At 38.5% G+C, this 16,898-nt stretch overlaps 1 protein-coding gene across 1 annotated transcript in view; it reads left to right on the top strand.

The window, feature by feature from the left end:
- Nucleotides 1-5,369: 5,369 nt before the first annotated feature.
- Nucleotides 5,370-16,898, top strand: part of Vegfc (vascular endothelial growth factor C) — a 113,610-nt gene continuing 102,081 nt past the window's right edge. Inside the window, exon 1 of the mRNA XM_076852382.1 lies at nt 5,370-6,041. Coding sequence (XP_076708497.1) covers nt 5,898-6,041 — 144 coding nt within the window. The 5' untranslated portion in view covers nt 5,370-5,897. The remainder of the gene's footprint in view (nt 6,042-16,898) is intronic.

The raw sequence follows: 16,898 nt of genomic DNA, 5'->3' as shown, positions 1-16,898 counted from the left end.
CAGTTGCATGTTTTAGTTACAGTATAAATATATGTAGGAAGCAGGAATTTGTCTTGGAGGAGATGTAAACATGGTTTAGTTTGAAACAAATACATAAAAGTTTGTCAAAGGTTGGTCAGATGAGTTGTTTGTGCACCTCATATGCTGGACTCCCCAACCAAATGGCTATTCAATCTCCAATGGCAAACCTGGTAAATCTGCAGTTCTTGGAAGGAAAAAAGTTTGGACAACAGATCTCTTTCAAAATCAGCATCTCATAGACAAAACAAGACTTCAGAAATTTTAATAAGCTTTTGGTAAAGTTTATGACACTGTTCATCCAGTGAATGTCAGTATGATGAGCCACCTTCTGAGCATCTACCACTCAGGGTTGGCTCAATGAATTCACTTAACAGGATTTTTTTCATAACCTCTTGCTTATGAATTTCCTGTTGTCCATTCCCTTAGGAAAAAAAATAATGAAAAGAGCATTGACAAAAAGCAATGTTGTTGATAATGTAGAAAATTTCTACTAGGGATAAATACTTTCAAATCTGATCAAATGATTGAAGGATTTCTCAAAGGAAATAAATCTTAAGGAACAAAATAGACGGCCAGTGATAGCTTGGTGAAAAGAAATTGTAACTGAAATCTAATATGAGACATATTCCATCATTGTAGTCACAGATACACCCTGAGCAAGAACACTCAATGGCACTATTGGTTTGCATTATTTCTGTATGAAGGGTCTTGGGCTTGAGCAGTAAGGTAGGTATCAACATAATCTCACAGCTTTGTAATGTTTTGAACAACCAATAAAAAAAATTAAAAAAAAATAATCTCACTGGGACTTCCAGGTTGTTTGAACTACCCAAAATATCAGAGAAAACATTTTAATAATAAAAAAGCTACATTTAGCAGAACTGATCACAGTAATGGAGAATATCACTTTAACAGAGTCTTAGCCCTGTCTTGGGCTAAGTCAGAGGTAGAAAATTTAAGGGCTTTCAGGTCTGGACTCAAGTAGTTTTAAGGTGGATCTTTCAAATTGGAAACTGAAAAGGACTGGGCAAAGTTAACAATATAGCAGTTTAGGTTTGGTCCACACAGTTAAGTAAAGGTCTTGATAGGTAAATTGTTATTGATATACAGGCTGTTGTTCAGAGTAAAATTATTGTTTTCTTCAATATACTGATTCGCTGACATTTCCCAAAGCAAACAGTGCATTTAATTACCTGTTTGCAATATTATCTTTCTCAGGCTAAAGCTTCCCAGAAGAAACAACTAAGTCATGCTGACACAAATGGTCCATAGTTTTACCTAAGTCTTGTTCAGAAATCGTCTCAATTCTCAAAGTCTACACTATATAAAAAGTAGACTTTCAAAACTGGAGATATATGCTTGAAATGGAAAATTAGATCAAAATGAAACACCACCAAATTTTTTAAAAAATAAGGCAAAAACCTACAGAAATGGAAAAAGAGATTAACAATTTTAATTGAAAAATTTTAAAAGTCACTCCCACAAAAGAAATCATTTGTTGAAATGAAATCTTTTGTGGGAGTGACTTTTAAAATTTTTTGTTTTATACAAAAAATAAACTCAAAATTGGTACCCAACAAGGAAGAACACACAGAATTAGTTGAAATGATCCACCATGTACTTGGCCACAAAGAAAGCCTTGAGGCATTTTTAAAATCAATATCATTTGTCGTATGACTAAATAAAAAAATTACAAATTAATAAGGAAAATTCTATGTCTGTAAACTAACAAGAAAAAATACAATTACCTAATGTTCTCATTTAGATAAAATAATCATAAATCATTTAGGATATATTTACAACTGACTGTCAAACATGACAGTATAGATAAAAATTTTAAAAAAATAAGTAAGGCAGAATGTAAAACAAAACTTTTCAAAAAATATATTCATCATCAGCTAAAAAGATGCAAAGCAAGGGATCTGATCATTCAATAAGAAAAAAACTGAATTAGAGCAATAAAGCAAACCTAGAGAAGCAAAAAATAAAGAAATAATGAAATAACTGATATCAGAAAATAAATGAGAGAGATGACCAGAATGGCTATTAGAGAATGTACAGTGGGCATAGTATTGTCACTTGTCATCAAACATTATCTTCAAAGAAAGCAGTAAGTAAAACAGAAAAGAGGTATTATTCTGGCTGGCCCCCTGCTACCCAACTCTCTTTTCTCAGTTTCCACTGACTGAAGAATATTTTCTGGAAAAAATAAAAAAATAAAACAACAACAAAAAGCCCCCTCCCAAATAAAACAACAACAATAACAACAACAACAAAACCCCAATACTGTTTTAGAAGCACTGTTGTAAAATAGGTCTTGCACTAAGCTAGTGATGGACTCACAATCAGTACAAAGAGCCTTCTTAAAGTTGTTTTTATTTTTTTTTTGTATATATATATATATTTTTTTTTTTCTTTTTTTAATGTGGTGCTGAGGATCGAACCCAGTGCCTCACATGTGCCAGGCAAGTGCTCTACTGCTTAGCCACAACCTCAGCCTCCTTCTTAAACTTCAAAATATGCAGGTGGGATAAAGATTTCTCTAGGTGTTAAGAAAAACAAAAGTCCTGAGCAACTGCCCCCTTTTGACTTTTTGAAACATTCTTGAAAACCTAATGCAATATTGTTTTCAAAGACTGCAATTATTTATTTTCCACTCACATTCACCTTTTGCCCACATTTCACTTGACAGAATAGTAGTAGGAAAATAAAATTTTTCAGAGGAGAAAAGTTAGTATGAGCTACTGTTCTATCCTATAAATATAATACATTTTGATACTTTTAAATTGTGGATCTTGCAGTATTTATACAATGCTAAGCCCAATGTTGGAACTGCTTGAGCTTCTCAATTTTGTTTGCCTATTAGAATGCTTCTGTCTGAGTCTTACCCCAGAACAGTTTAACTATGATTCTGATGATGGACTCAAGAATATGAATTTCTGAAATCATCTGTGATTCCAAAGCAATCAACATGGAGACTCACTGTACTCAGGCAAGTTTATAAAGCAACTCCAATTTCTATTTAAATCTTATCCTAGTCTGTCCTTAGCTCTTCTCTTTTCATAGCTTCACCAATTTCTAAAGACAAATATAGCAAATTGGTCAAATATGTATATGGCAAGAAGACTAAAAGATTGACCCTGTAAAGATCCCAAAATAGCTCAACAAGTTGTGATAAACTTACTTTAACAGGAAAAATTTTCATAAAGACAAAGAACAAAACTCAAACTTGGGCATGATAAACTGACCCCATGAATGCGGGATGCAAGGAAATGCAGATGTGAGTATATAGCAGTAGGCATGAAAAATTATAGAGGAACTTAATTGATTTTAAGTAGTTTTGCTACCTGAATCCTAGGGCAGAGACCTAAGTCTGGGGATCCCAACACACCAGATTCAGTCACCTGTGGACACAAGAGTTCCATCAGAGATAAATGGTTGTGAAGAAGGGAAGAGGTTTATTCAGTACGGTTATACTGGGAAGAAATGGGGACTAATCTCCAAATCCATGTCTTCTTGGTACTCAAAGTACCAAGAGGATATAAGTGAAGAACTAGTGCAGGAAGCAAGGAGGATGCACAATCAAGTAGTATTTGCAAAGCTGTGGCCTAGCTGATCAATTTCAAGGCTGGTTATATGGAGTCTTATTGGAGCTGGGAAAATCCTTGTTACCCAGGGAGGGAGCAATTTGGTCCCTCATGAGATGATTGCTCCTGCTTGAGGGGCAGCTTCTGTTCATATGATGGGGTGATGTTTCTTCAAGGCTTATTGTTCTTGGAATTTCTGGGGAGGAGCAATGACTGACAGGAAGAACAGACAATGAGGAGCAAAATGGAGTCAGGACAAGACTGGGTCCTCCTTCAAAGCCCTAATTTTTCAGTTTGAGTCAGGACTCGGATTTGGCTGCCAGAAAGTAAATTTGATCCAAGACTGTATCAACAAATATGTTCCATCTGCACACGGAAGAGCCTTTTCTGCATGTTTATTGGAACACTTTAAGTACTGAGCCATGGTCTGAGCAGTATGCTTTATGAGAAAGTGGAGCTGTCATATAGTGGAAAAGGAAATTTAGCTGGGAGGAAGGCTAGCACTGTGAGAACATGATAGGTATGTTGAAAATATCTGAGGAACTTACATGTGGTAGATTAGAATTATCATGTAAAAACTCCAGAAGTCGAAAGTAATAGACACAAGGAAACACTTCCATAATGTTGACCTTCAAAACAGGGAATGGACAAGCACACAAAGCAGAGGGTTCCCGTTGCTGGAGGTATTTAAGCCTTCAAATAAACGATGGGTAAGGAGAGTTCTAAGTGTCCTAAAGGTCTGAATCACATCTAGGATTTTATGAACCTAAAAGATCAGCATATTTAGAGTGGTTTGGGAGCAAAAGTGAGACTTTTCATGTTCTGCATGCTGTCAAAACTCCTTAGCTACATCCTCTACTGCTTGGGGACTGCTGGTGCCACAGGCATTACAGCCCCTGCGTGCTTTTCTAATGGGGAATGTAGCACTTTTCTGAAGATGTCATGTCCTTCTAGCATAGGTTTATCAGGAGCTCCTCTTCATCATCCAGTTTCTCTTGTTAACCAAATTTGTTGCTGCGGAAGTAGACTGTGTCTTTTAGTTCTTCATAAAAATTCTAGCCTTTATCTCCATCTGCCAGAAGTTTGGGGTTCCAAAATGGCCATTAGCATCTATCCCAACAGGCTACACTGCATTCTGTGAACTCCCTTTGTTGTTCTGGCTTCACCAAGTTACCCAGAAAAAGGCAAGGGGGGAGGGGAATGCGTTTTCCAAGGTCCAGTTGGGTCTCTGCCATAGTGATGACTTTCTCTTGAAACTTTTAGAACTCTCTTGGAAATGTGCTCCGGTCCTGAGGCCCAGGCGTGGCTGGAATAGGATGAGAGCCCCGGGGGCTGACAAGGACAAAGGGTCGGCGGCTGTTTTCTACCCACGGTACCTGCTTTCTCCTTGCTCCAACTTGCCCAGAGTAGTAACGTAACCTCTAAGGCTGGTCCTGCGGATCACCCGCCCCAGGGATGAACTTGCACCTCCAGCCGCCCACTCCAGGGAGGGAAGGGGAGGGGAAGAAAAGCTGGGGAGCGGGAAGGAGGTGGGGCCGCTGGGGCGGAGGCGAGGGAAGTGGGGAGCCGCTGGGAGAGAGCTTCCGAGGGAAAGTGAGAGGGGAGGGCAGCCCGGGCTCGGCACGCTCCCTCCCTCGGCCGCTTTCTCTCACATAAGCGCAGGCAGAGGGCGCATCAGTCATGCCCTGCCCCTGCGCCCGCCGCCGCCGCCGCCGCCGCTGCTCAGCCCCGCGCGCACTGGAGGCTCGTGCGCCGTGGTGCTCCCGGGCCTCGCCGCCGCCGCCGCCGGGCGCCCCGCCGCCCTGCTCGCGCCACCCGCACCGCCACCGCCACCCCTCACGCCGCTCCGGGTGCCCGGCTCGCTTCACTTCGGGGAAGGGGAGGGAGGAGGGGGACGGAGGCTCTGGTGGCTCTGGAGGAGTAGAACATTGCGGGGTGTTTGGGCTTTCCCCTCCTCTTCCCAAAAGGCAAAAACAAAAACGCGAACAGAGGAGCTGTCCTTCCTCGCCCTCGCTTCACCTCGCCGGCTCCGAATGAGGGGAGCTCGGATGTCCGGTTTCCCGTGAGGCTTTTACCTGACACCCGTCGCCTTTCCCCGGCACTGGCTGGGAGAGCGACTTGCAAAGTTGGGAACTCGGAGCCCCGGACTCGCTCCCGCCGCCTCCGGCTCGCCCAGCGGGGGGTCACGGAGAGGAAATCGGGGGGAAAGGGGACGAGGAGGGGACTTCTGCATCGCAGGGGCGCCCGCGCCCCCACCCCTGGCCCCGCTAGCGGACCGGTCCTTCCACCATGCACTTGCTGGGCTTCTTCTCTCTGGCGTGTTCCCTGCTCGCCGCTGCGCTGCTCCCGGGTCCGCGAGAGGCACCCGCCGCCGCCGCCTTCGAGTCCGGCCTCGGCTTCTCCGACGCGGAGCCGGACGGGGGCGAGGTCAAGGTAAGAGCGCGGAGGGTGCCTGTCTGGGGCCGGGACGGGGCCCAAGTCCGGCTGCCGGCTCAGTTGGCTAAGAACCTGCGCACAAGAGCTAAGTGTGTACCCCTTTAGCTTCGTGGAGTCAAAGTTACTGAGCCCAGTGCACGCTTCCTTGGAGAAAAGTTTTTCTTTTTTAAATAGGAAGTTGTTACTGGAAAGGAAAGCAATTTACAGAAGCGGAGGCCCCGGAGAGGTGTCCAGTAATAGAGATCAGAGTCTGTTTCAAAGTGGTCTCCGCTGGCACAACAAGGGCATCTGGAACCCTGCCAGGTGGAGTGGCTCAGGAGAGCATTTAATTCTGGTGGAGAAATGCTCTTTCTTTCCCTGGCTGATCTGTGGGACTCCAAACAGCTTCTGGGGCAAGGATGACCAGTCGAGCGAGTCTGATTTTCCTGAAGTGTTCATAGTATGTGGAGCATTCAGACGGCGCCTTGCGCTATTTTGGAAAAAGTGTAAGGGAATTTAGGAACTGGGCTTGAGGGCTTGAGACTTAAGAGTTCACTTGAAGTTGGTCAAACTTGGAATGTAACCGGAGGTTAGGCTCATTTAGATCAGAATCAAACAAAGCTTTTTTTTTTTTTTTTTTATTCCAACTTTATAAATTCTTCTTTCCGAAAATCTGGTCATGAAATATTAAAATTAAGTTGTATTTTTCTTGTTTGAGTTATTTTATTTATTTTGCTTTTAAATAAGAGGAGTTTATCTTTTGCCTAAAAGTGTTGCTTTTGAAGGCATTCTGATTTTCAAATAACGGCATTATGGTGTTTGTGTCTGTTCTTACTGGGCTCTTCTGAAGAGTATGTTTTTAACCTAAAAAGTTCATAATAGTGGAGTATGCTTTATAGAGTTCTTGAACTCCTGAAATTTTATACTCAACATACTATGAGATATCTTACTTCAAACACTTGCAGTGCCTCTGGCTGAAACTACACTGCAGTGGTTTATTTCAACTGATGGCAAATGAGAAGTGCCAGTGATATGTTGCTCTCAACTTTCAAGTGACTTTATTCATGAACATATACTGAATGTGTAGAAATTAAGTTGTCTTCCCAGTTATATTTTGAGATGCACTTTAACACTAAGAAGACTAAGGTTTAAAATTAACTACTTTTGCATTTTAAATTTTGGGAAAAATTAAAATATATCAGAATTTGTAGTTTGACAATTGAAGTCAACAAAAAAATGAAATTCTCAGTTTCATTCACAATGTAAGTATTATCTATATACATTAAGTTGCAAAACAAACAGTGTACATTATGTGCATTACAATTCAACACAAATACATCACTATAGCTATAGTAATGAAAATGTCTTCTGTTTTTAAATACCACAAAAATGTAGCATTGGACCCAGTAATGCCATCTGTAATTTGAGTCCTTGAATTTTACCACATCTGTTCACTTTCTGTGTCTGGAAACTCAAACTAATTTAAGTATAACTTAGTAAGACAACACCTCTCCATTGCCTATGGTAACTTTGATTTACAATAAGAAAGTGTGATGCTTTAAGTAAAATGAGAAGCACTTCCGGATAAGACAATATCCTAGATGAGATTTGCTAACTCTGGGTCAGTCATGAATGAATGTTCTGCAGAAGTGGGTGAAGATGGAGGGAGGAGGGATGTTATGTCTTGGTATGGAATGGGAGGGTAAAAATAGTAAATTTATTTTAATTTTCAAAATTGTCTTTATTGGTGGTGAGTAATAAAAATTTGCCTTCTCTGAAACTCTATTCATTTTTGTTGGTAAATGTGCTTTTCATAGTTAACCATCTTTTCTGTTCTGTACAGTGAATATGGATTGATATTCTGTATGTGATGTGAATTCTTTCCTCACACGGTAAAACATTATTTTAAATCTCTTGAGTTTTACACAGCAGTATATTATTGCTACACTAAACTTTTCCCCAGTGGTGAATATAACCTTGACAGGATATATGTCATTAATGACTTCAGTAAAACTGTTCTGTCCTTGCTGTGAAACTTGGATGCAACTGCTCCAAAGACTCCCTGTCTCTCCCTAGTGGTCTGTCTATGTAATCACCTCATTTAGATGAAGGCATGCAAGAACCAGGGAGGAACCAATTGTTAATTTTCTATGAACAGTAAAATCCAGCATGATATTTCAGAAAGTAAATAAAAGATGCCTTATATACCTAATCCCAATAGATGGAAATTTTTGGTAATTAACACTTAACATAGTAATTTAAAATTATATAACTAATATGAAGCTACTCACAAACTATGAACCAAATCTAGCTGTCCAATCCTTGTGTGGTCCCCAAAGCCATACAAAATATTGGAAGTGAAATCAGAAAAGGAATCAAGATCTTTTTTTTCTTGACTTATATTTTCATTTAGTAGGTTCCCATTTCTAATTATTGGTGTTGTATGATTTCATGAAAAGTTCTAAAATGTTTCTCTGAAGGATCTTTGTACAAACTATCAATGTCAGAATAGTATGTTGGTTAAAAGTGAAATTAACTGAATATAATGGGTTAAAAGAAGAAGTATCTAAATTGTTATCCAACTAACAAAACTGCAAAACCTAGAAAACACGTTAATTCTCTAAATCTAGGAATTTACAACAAGAGTTTAGATAGAGTTCACTCTGGGTGGTAGGAGTTGAGTTAAGGAAGAAGTTGGTTTATGACCAAAAAGGAAAGGAAAAAAAAGGAAGAATTACTTCATATGAAGTATATTTATGGAACTTTTACTCCATAAATATAGTGGATTGTAGTGGGATCTAGATATCTAGATCAGGAGCAGCATTTCTCAAAATAGTGTCTGTGTGCCAACTACACCAGAATTCCCTAAGGTGTTTTTTTTTTTTTTTCTCTCCTTATCCTTATACCAACTGTAACTCTTGCCTTGGAACTAGGAATATACATTTAAAATAGCATCCTCAGTCATTCTCATTCACAATGAAAGTATTATCTGCACTTATCTATAATGTGTCTCAATGACTAATTTCGGTGGTTATATCATCTTCCTTATATAATTGTTGAGTCTGAAGAATAATCTGTCAGCCATGGGGCATAGTAAAAGACATATGCCATTTTTCCTCTCTTTGAGGAGTTAATAACTCAGGTTAAAAAAATTAAGATCTATGAACAAAAATACTATGAGATACATTGCCCTTTTGTGAGGGAATTGGCACTAAAGCATTGTCTGTGTTCTAAAGTTTGGATGAGAGACTCATCATGGTGGTCTGGATTATCTGGGAACCTTGACCTGAGAACAGAGCTTGAGTTGTAACTTGGATGTGAATTTCCAGCAGACAGTTCATCAAAACCAGAAGTCTATTTGATCTCTTGAATGGGATGAGAAAATGAGAATACAAGCAGGACACTTTGACTGGAGGATTGTATAGGGTAACAGTGAAGACTCCTCAGTAAGAAGAAGTTAAGAGATAATTAGGATCATTACTGTTTATGGCCTGAGCCAGTTTAAGCAGTCTAAACTTCATGCTATGGATCAGAGAGGGTTATTTATGACCCAAGCAACTGAAAAACATAGTAAGAAGACTATTGAAATTATTCCTGGGCTTGATTAGTGGTCATCAGGACTTTTACTGGGGAGATGATCCATTGAAGAAGCAACAGAAATAATCTAGATAGGAAATGATGAAGAGTCTGAGTGTTGGCAGAGGGAACAGATTGAGGAGCTTCTAACAGCAAAGAACCCATAGGTCTGGTGACTGATCGATGTGAGAGTTAAGGGAAGGGGGGAATTCACCCTGGTCTCAATGTTTGAATCATAGGAACATATTGGTTCTACTTGTAGGATTAGAGTATTTCAGAGAAGAGACTAGTATTCATGGATGGATATTTGATGATGACAGCATTCTTCTGTTAAAAAAAATGTATTTAGTAGACAATAGGACATCTTTGCAGAAACAAAGTAAACTTTACAAATTTACATTCCATTGAAGGGAAATAACTGTCTAGGGTCAACAGGATGTGAACTGCATAATATACTTAATATATTTGGGCATTTAACAGGTGTTAAGGACAATTCCTATGGGAAAATTAAGAGTATGCCTATCCTGTTACCCTTCATTAAAGATGAGGAGGTAAATTTTATTTTTTATTTTTATTTTTGGTACTGAGGATCGAACTCAAGGGCACTCGATCACTGAGCCACATCCCTAGCCCTATTTTGTATTTTATTTGGAGACAAGATCTCACTGAGTTACTAAGTGCCTCACAATTGCAGAGGCCAGCTTTGAACTTGTGATTCTCCTGTCTCTGCCTCCAGAGCCACTGGGATTACAGGTGTGAGTCAGGGCGCCAGACTAAGAGGTAAATTTTATCTAAGTAGAATTCCACAAAAGTGTCTGTAATTTTTAGTCATTTACTAGGAGGCTTTTCTTAGCTCTGTCTTGTAGTGCTCATACATCTCGGTAGGAATCTCTCTCCCCCCACAATCAGTCTTTAGAAAGGAGGTTCAAGATTAAGGAAACGTAAAATATTTGTGGAAGAGGAAACCTTTAAACTCTTTTTGCTTCACTGGACAACAATTTATGTTACAGGCTCAGAGTTTGACTTCCTATGAGCCCCTCTCTGAGTAGGGCAAAAGATTATATCATGGAAGAATTGGATTCATGTCCCTTTATCCAGAGTACCTGATTCTTTAATAGCTGGCCTATAACGGCTGTGTTTATAATTTTCCTCAGAGTGTACGATTAAGAATTTTTGTCAATCTCCTCTCTTAGATTTCTGACATTAGTCTGAGTGATGCTGGTCATATACGAATATGGACATAAAAAGCTCCGTTCTTTCATTTTGGTTTCCACTTCGTTGTATTTCTTCTCCTGAACTATTAGTCATTTTTTTTTTCATGAGTTAATATCAAAACTGCTTCAGGAAGCAGTTAATTATCGATCTCAGTGGAATATCCTTAAGAGCACTGGGTGGATTCTTGTCCTTCTAAATTGATTTCAGAAGAGTGCAGAGTAGAGGATTTGAGGTTCTTGAGAAGGAGCTTTTGGCCTCCTTGTTTTCACCATGGGCCAGTCTGGAAGCTTCTCTCAGCTGTTAACTTGGGGACACAGTTGCTGGTGTGAGAAGAGGAATGGAGGGCCTCTTGTACCCCCAGCACTACACTTGCCTTCAGCACCTCCAGGCTTCTTCCATGAAGGTTCAGCTAATCCTCCAGGTGCCATCCATTCCTCTGTATATTAAGAGTCAGAATTTAAATAATTAGCTGTGACATCCTAAGCACTTGCCTGTTATATGCACCTAGCTAGGGCCTTATAACTTAATTATATTTTGTTTTTTATTACACCTCCATGAGATATACGTTATGTTTCATTAATAATGATGGATCTAAGACTCAGATGACTTAACAAAGATCAAGAATAGTTTTTTTTTCTTTGAAAAATATTTTTGCAACATTTAGAGAACACCTTGGAGAAATGTGGTGATGGGTTTGGGTCTTTTGGGTTGGTGAAAGACATATGATCTATTCTCCTTTCAGCATCTGTGCGGCTCTCCCCCCTGCACATGGCAGTAATGTGCAAGAAGGCAGAGAGAATGTATCACTCTACATTTATGGCTGCCCTGTGAAAACTGCTTAGGTCCAGATTCCCTATAATGGAACAAACTACAATGAACGTGAACTTTCTTCCAGACATGCTACCCCTTTGACTAAAGATAGATCATGAATGACCTAATTTATGGAAGTATTGAAAGAATAAATACTTAGCTAAGAGCCTAATGTGAATTCCTGACAGTTATAAGCAGTTTTTCTAAGTTGTGCTAATGTAACCTCAGTGAAAGACTGTAATTTTACCTATGCCAAATGACCTTTCACAAATAAGTAGATTTGGAAAGAACAAACTTTAGTTGGCAGAACCATTATACCTCTGCAAACCTCTGAACATATACTGTTTCATCTTTTGCCAGTTACAATAATTCCTGGCAGACATGCATACTGTAGACACTACATTGGCCTACCATTTGTTAAGTATACATATCGGTAAGTACACATTTGTAAATTCACATTCTGATATTATGGATTTTTTTCAAGTTAGAAAAAAAAACTGAGAATTTTGCACAAAAAGGGATGCTAAGGAGTTTTATATATAATGTAATTCTAAATTTTAGTATAACTATTTCAAGTATGTCTGTGTAATTGTTTCCTCTGAAATTTACCTGTGTAAATTGTTTGGGTGCTTCCTATCCCAAATCTATTTATTTTTTTTCAGAGTTTATAATTTAAGAGAGTAGAGATTGTGTTGATTTGCTTTATTGGGCATCCATAATAGAAGAAATCCAATAGGTATCTTAAAATATCTTTTGCTAATGGATTCCTACTATTTCTTTATACTGATCTTATCCTTGGGATTTCAAGTGTTCATTTTTTTTTTTTTTTTTTTGTAATTGTGAAATCCAAAAGCTCATTCCCATAAATTTGATACTTTAACACTATCCTGAATTGACATAGTACTGTTTACTGTCTTTATTTATCCTATAAGTTTAAATATTTCTAAACTTTATTGAAGAAACAGCAGCATATTTATTCATGAGAAGTTGCTATAGATCCTGCTGGTTGAGGGATGTTGAGTATTAAAATGCATATACACGGGGTTTCTTAAAAAAATATGGCATCTGAGATTGATGTCCTCCAAGGGTTTAGGGTTAGGGAGAGGATTGTAGGCCTGTTGTTTTCAGAAGCCTTCCTTAGGGACTGGCTGGAAGGGGCAGGGAAAGGAAATTGAAGACTCATGAAGGAAGTGCTATAGATGCTTCTAACACTGAAACTTCACCCATTAGTACGTTGTTTATGTGCTTACAAATCCATATTCTCATATGTAAGTCTCCTTTAATTCAGGGGCACTATAATTAATTCTCATCAATGGCAGCTTCAATTCAAAGCAGGAGATTATAATGTGATGAGTAATGTAAAAAATGTGGAATGATTGATTCTTGTCAATAGCAAGTTTATGATTATTTTTGAGAAACACCAAATTTACTCATTAAAAATACCAGAAATGGGAACTGGGGATAGAGCTCTGTTGGAAGAGTGGTTACCTAGAATGCACAAGGCCCAGAGTTCAATTCCCAGCACAGAAATGAATTGAACTATAAATACAGGCAATATAAACTATTTTTGTGAGAGAGTTTCATGAGTTATCACCAATTGTAGGGTAGGCTTCTGGTTGTTGCTTAGGTAGGCCTTGTAGAATTGAGATGATATGAGATTAAATGAAAAAAAAAAGAGTAGATGCTGATTACAGAAATTGGGAGGGGGAATATTTTGGATATTGAAGTGTGACCACAGATTATGAAAGTAGTAATGGTCAGGGGTGTTTGGGAACTGGGAAGGGACTCTTTCATTGAAGAGTCAAGAGCTTGAAGGGAAAAAGAGGGCATGGCATTATGGAACATGAGACACGCAAGATCCACTCTGAGTTTGGGTTAAAGCAATAAGAGCCTGAATGTGACTCTGAAAGTGGGATATAAGAAGGCTAATTTGCTCAAAAGTTTCTAAAGAAATCAACTAGAAGCCATTTTAACTCTGGCTTTCGTGAGTTTAGCAGTGACTATCTTTCTCATTCCATGACCACCCATGTGTGGTATTTGAACTCCTCTATATGCCTCTGATTTCTGATGATTACAGTGGTGATTACTTTTGACTTATGTAAACACCCATTATGGTGTGATCTGGATACATTTATAAAACATATTAATAACAGACAACTTTGCTATCATGATTTGCATTCCAAACAGAGTAAGCAGTGTAAACAGTGGTCATGCTTAGATACACACACACACACACACACACACTTCACCTCTTAAGAATTGTTTAAACTGGCAACCATGGGTTATGTATTGTTTCTTGCATGGCTAAATATTTTTTGACAATTCATTGAAACAAAACCTTAAAGAAAATTCTGAAGTGTATGAGACTTAGAGTTTATAATTTATAATTTAGTTTATAATTTTTCGAGACTGTATTAACCACATGTAGGTGTAGGTCAGCTGGCAATTTATCAGAAAAAGAGATAATCCAAAAGTGTCTTAGAAATTCCTTCTTTGAAAATTTTGCTTAAATGTTGTTTAGTCAGCTTTTGTGTTGATATGATCAAAATATCCAACAGAAACACCTTGGAGGAGGAAAAGTTTATTGGGGGCTTATAGTTTCAGAGGTCACATCCACCGATGGCTGACTATTGCTCTGGGATTGAGGTAAAACAGAATATCATGGTGCAAGGGCCCAGTGGAGGAAAGCTGCTCAGCTCATGACCTAGTGAGGAAGAGGAGAGACAGAGACAGAGGGGAGAGCCACAGGGAAGATACACCCTTCAAGAGCATGCCCCCAGTGACCTACGTCCCCTGGGCATGCCCCACTTGCCTTTAGTTACCAGCCAGTTCATTCTAAGTAGGATGGAGTGATTAGGTTACAGCTCTCATATTTCAATCTTTTCATCTCCAAACATTCCTTCATTAACAGGAGCTTTTGGGGGACACCTCATGTCCAAACCAAATATTCCTGTTAACAGTAAGGTTAGAAAGACAGGGTAGGGAATAAACAAAATAAATAGTATAAATACTTTGTAGCTCTTGTTATAACTGATTTTTAACATAGAAAAAATTTATTTAAACTCAAGACATCTAGTAGGAAAAAATACATAATTGGTAAAGGAAATATACAGATGAGCAACCTTGTACAAATAGTGGTATTGAAGCATTTAAAAGGCATACATCTCAGCCAGGTGCAGTGGTACACGCCTGTAATCCCAGCAGCTCAGGAGGCTGAGCCAGAAGGATCCTGAGTCCAAAGCCAGCCTCAGCAGCTGTGAGGTACTAAACAACTCAGTGAGACCCTGTCTCTAAATAAAATACAAAATAGGGCTGGGGATGTGGCTCAGTGATTGAGTGCCCCTGAGTTCAATCCCTGATTACTGCCCCCTCCCCACCCCCCCTGCCCCGCCCCCCCCCCCCCCCCGCAAAAAAAGCATACTTTTATTACCACTTCCTTTCCTGCAGTAGTAAAGCATGTGTTCAGTCATGAGTGGTTAAGGCTGTAGTCAAAACTAGCCTCTTCCTGACTGCAGATTCTGTGTACTTTGTTTTGCACTTCCTACGACAATGCTGTGAAGAACTGTCAGTATTTTTTGCTTGTTTCAATTATCTAACTGTTGCTTACTTCAGTGACATAACATTGAGATAGAGATGCAGTGTAGTGGTTGAGAGCACAGGCTCTGAAATACTTTCTGTATTCACAATCTAGGTATGTATGTTTACATCCTGCCAGTGCCGCTTACTACCCATGTGATTGCACACAAATTATTTAGCTTCTTTGTGCTTCTTTGGTACTTACTTCCTAAGGTTATATTTATGGTGGTGCATATTTATCTTTCTACAAAATTTTTGTTACATGGATAGGATTCATGATTAGGAAAAAAATCAGCATGTATTATGTCCTCATTCCATGAAGTAATTGAATTTCTAGTACTTTGCAAAAGTAGCTTGTTCCGTATTTTTAATATAAGCTTACTGATAATTTCTAAAATAAGAGAATGTAGTATTGATGTTTCATTTTGAGGCAGCTGGAAGAAATATTGCACGTTTTATCATTCGGTGTATGGAGGCTACATACATATTATAGTTGTTTATTATATGATTTTACTTATGCTGAGTACCTGGATTTTTTCTTTTCTGTGACAACTCTGGCTGTAGAACACCAAACAAAGCAATCTTGTATAATGGGCATCACTTAATCACCTAAAGTGTTCATGCTTAAGTCATTTGCTTATTACACAGACCATTTTTATAATGCCAGATAATTTCATATGAACTCATCCTGAATACATTCAAAGCTTAAGCACTTTTCAGGCTTAAAATGTCTATTAATGAAACATGCTAATGTTGCTTCTGTAAACATTTCAAGTCTTGTCAACAGAAACATGTGCATTCCAAGTCTACAATGAAAGCATTGAAGAATACTTAAAACATTACAAATATTCTTTCACCGAAGAAAATAAAAAGAAGATTTAATAGTAGAAAGTTATATGTAAGAGTTAAACTTTTGTGAATTTGTCTGGAAAAATGTGATTGTATCGCCCTTTTGGTACTCTTATTCTGCATGGCACCTAGCAAAGTACATGTGGAGGTGAATCATGGAGTAGATGCTTTCTTGGAGGGCAAATCTGGTTTACTTGGGTTCTCTAATTTACTGTGGTTGGTTTTGTTTGATGGTTCTGTTTTGTCATTTTGCTAGTCAGTGCTATGAACTTCTTGGTCTCCATGTCCTCAGCACTTTATGGTGCTGGGCACTGGAGGGATATGAGTGTGCAGGAAAAAGGAATTAAAAATAAGTGATGTACAACATTCCCAGCTCTGGAATAACATATTTTTTTATTGAATAACATCTTGAAAGTTTTCACTTCCTTAAATTCCAGTACATGTTAGTTGGAGTATTTTAGGAACTTTTGACCATATTTCTAAACAGAGAATTTTTTTTTTCTCGCTAAATCTGGAACAAAGGACTGACACTCAGACAATATGTGCATGAATAAATATTTAGATAATCCTGCACTATCCATATAACATGGGCATGCAGATCCTGGTATCATCTTTTTTTAAAAAAGTAAAATTTATAGTTTTACTTCAAGATTAGAACTATATATAATTACAAAAATGAAACTCTATATTGAAGTGGTATTACATTTCCCTAGTTATAGAGTATTCAGATTTAAATTTTTATGTGAAGTAATTTTTTTCACAGTAATATTCCATTTTCACACAAACTTCGTTTTTAAATAAATATTCTGTGCTTTGGAGGGGTATGGGGAGTGGTTAGAAACAAGATTA

This window comes from Callospermophilus lateralis, chromosome 4 (genome assembly GCF_048772815.1).
Source record: "Callospermophilus lateralis isolate mCalLat2 chromosome 4, mCalLat2.hap1, whole genome shotgun sequence".
NCBI classification, from domain to species: domain Eukaryota; kingdom Metazoa; phylum Chordata; class Mammalia; order Rodentia; family Sciuridae; genus Callospermophilus; species Callospermophilus lateralis.
The sequence above is the reverse complement of the archived record's forward strand: the minus strand, read 5'-3'. Positions and strand labels throughout refer to the sequence as shown.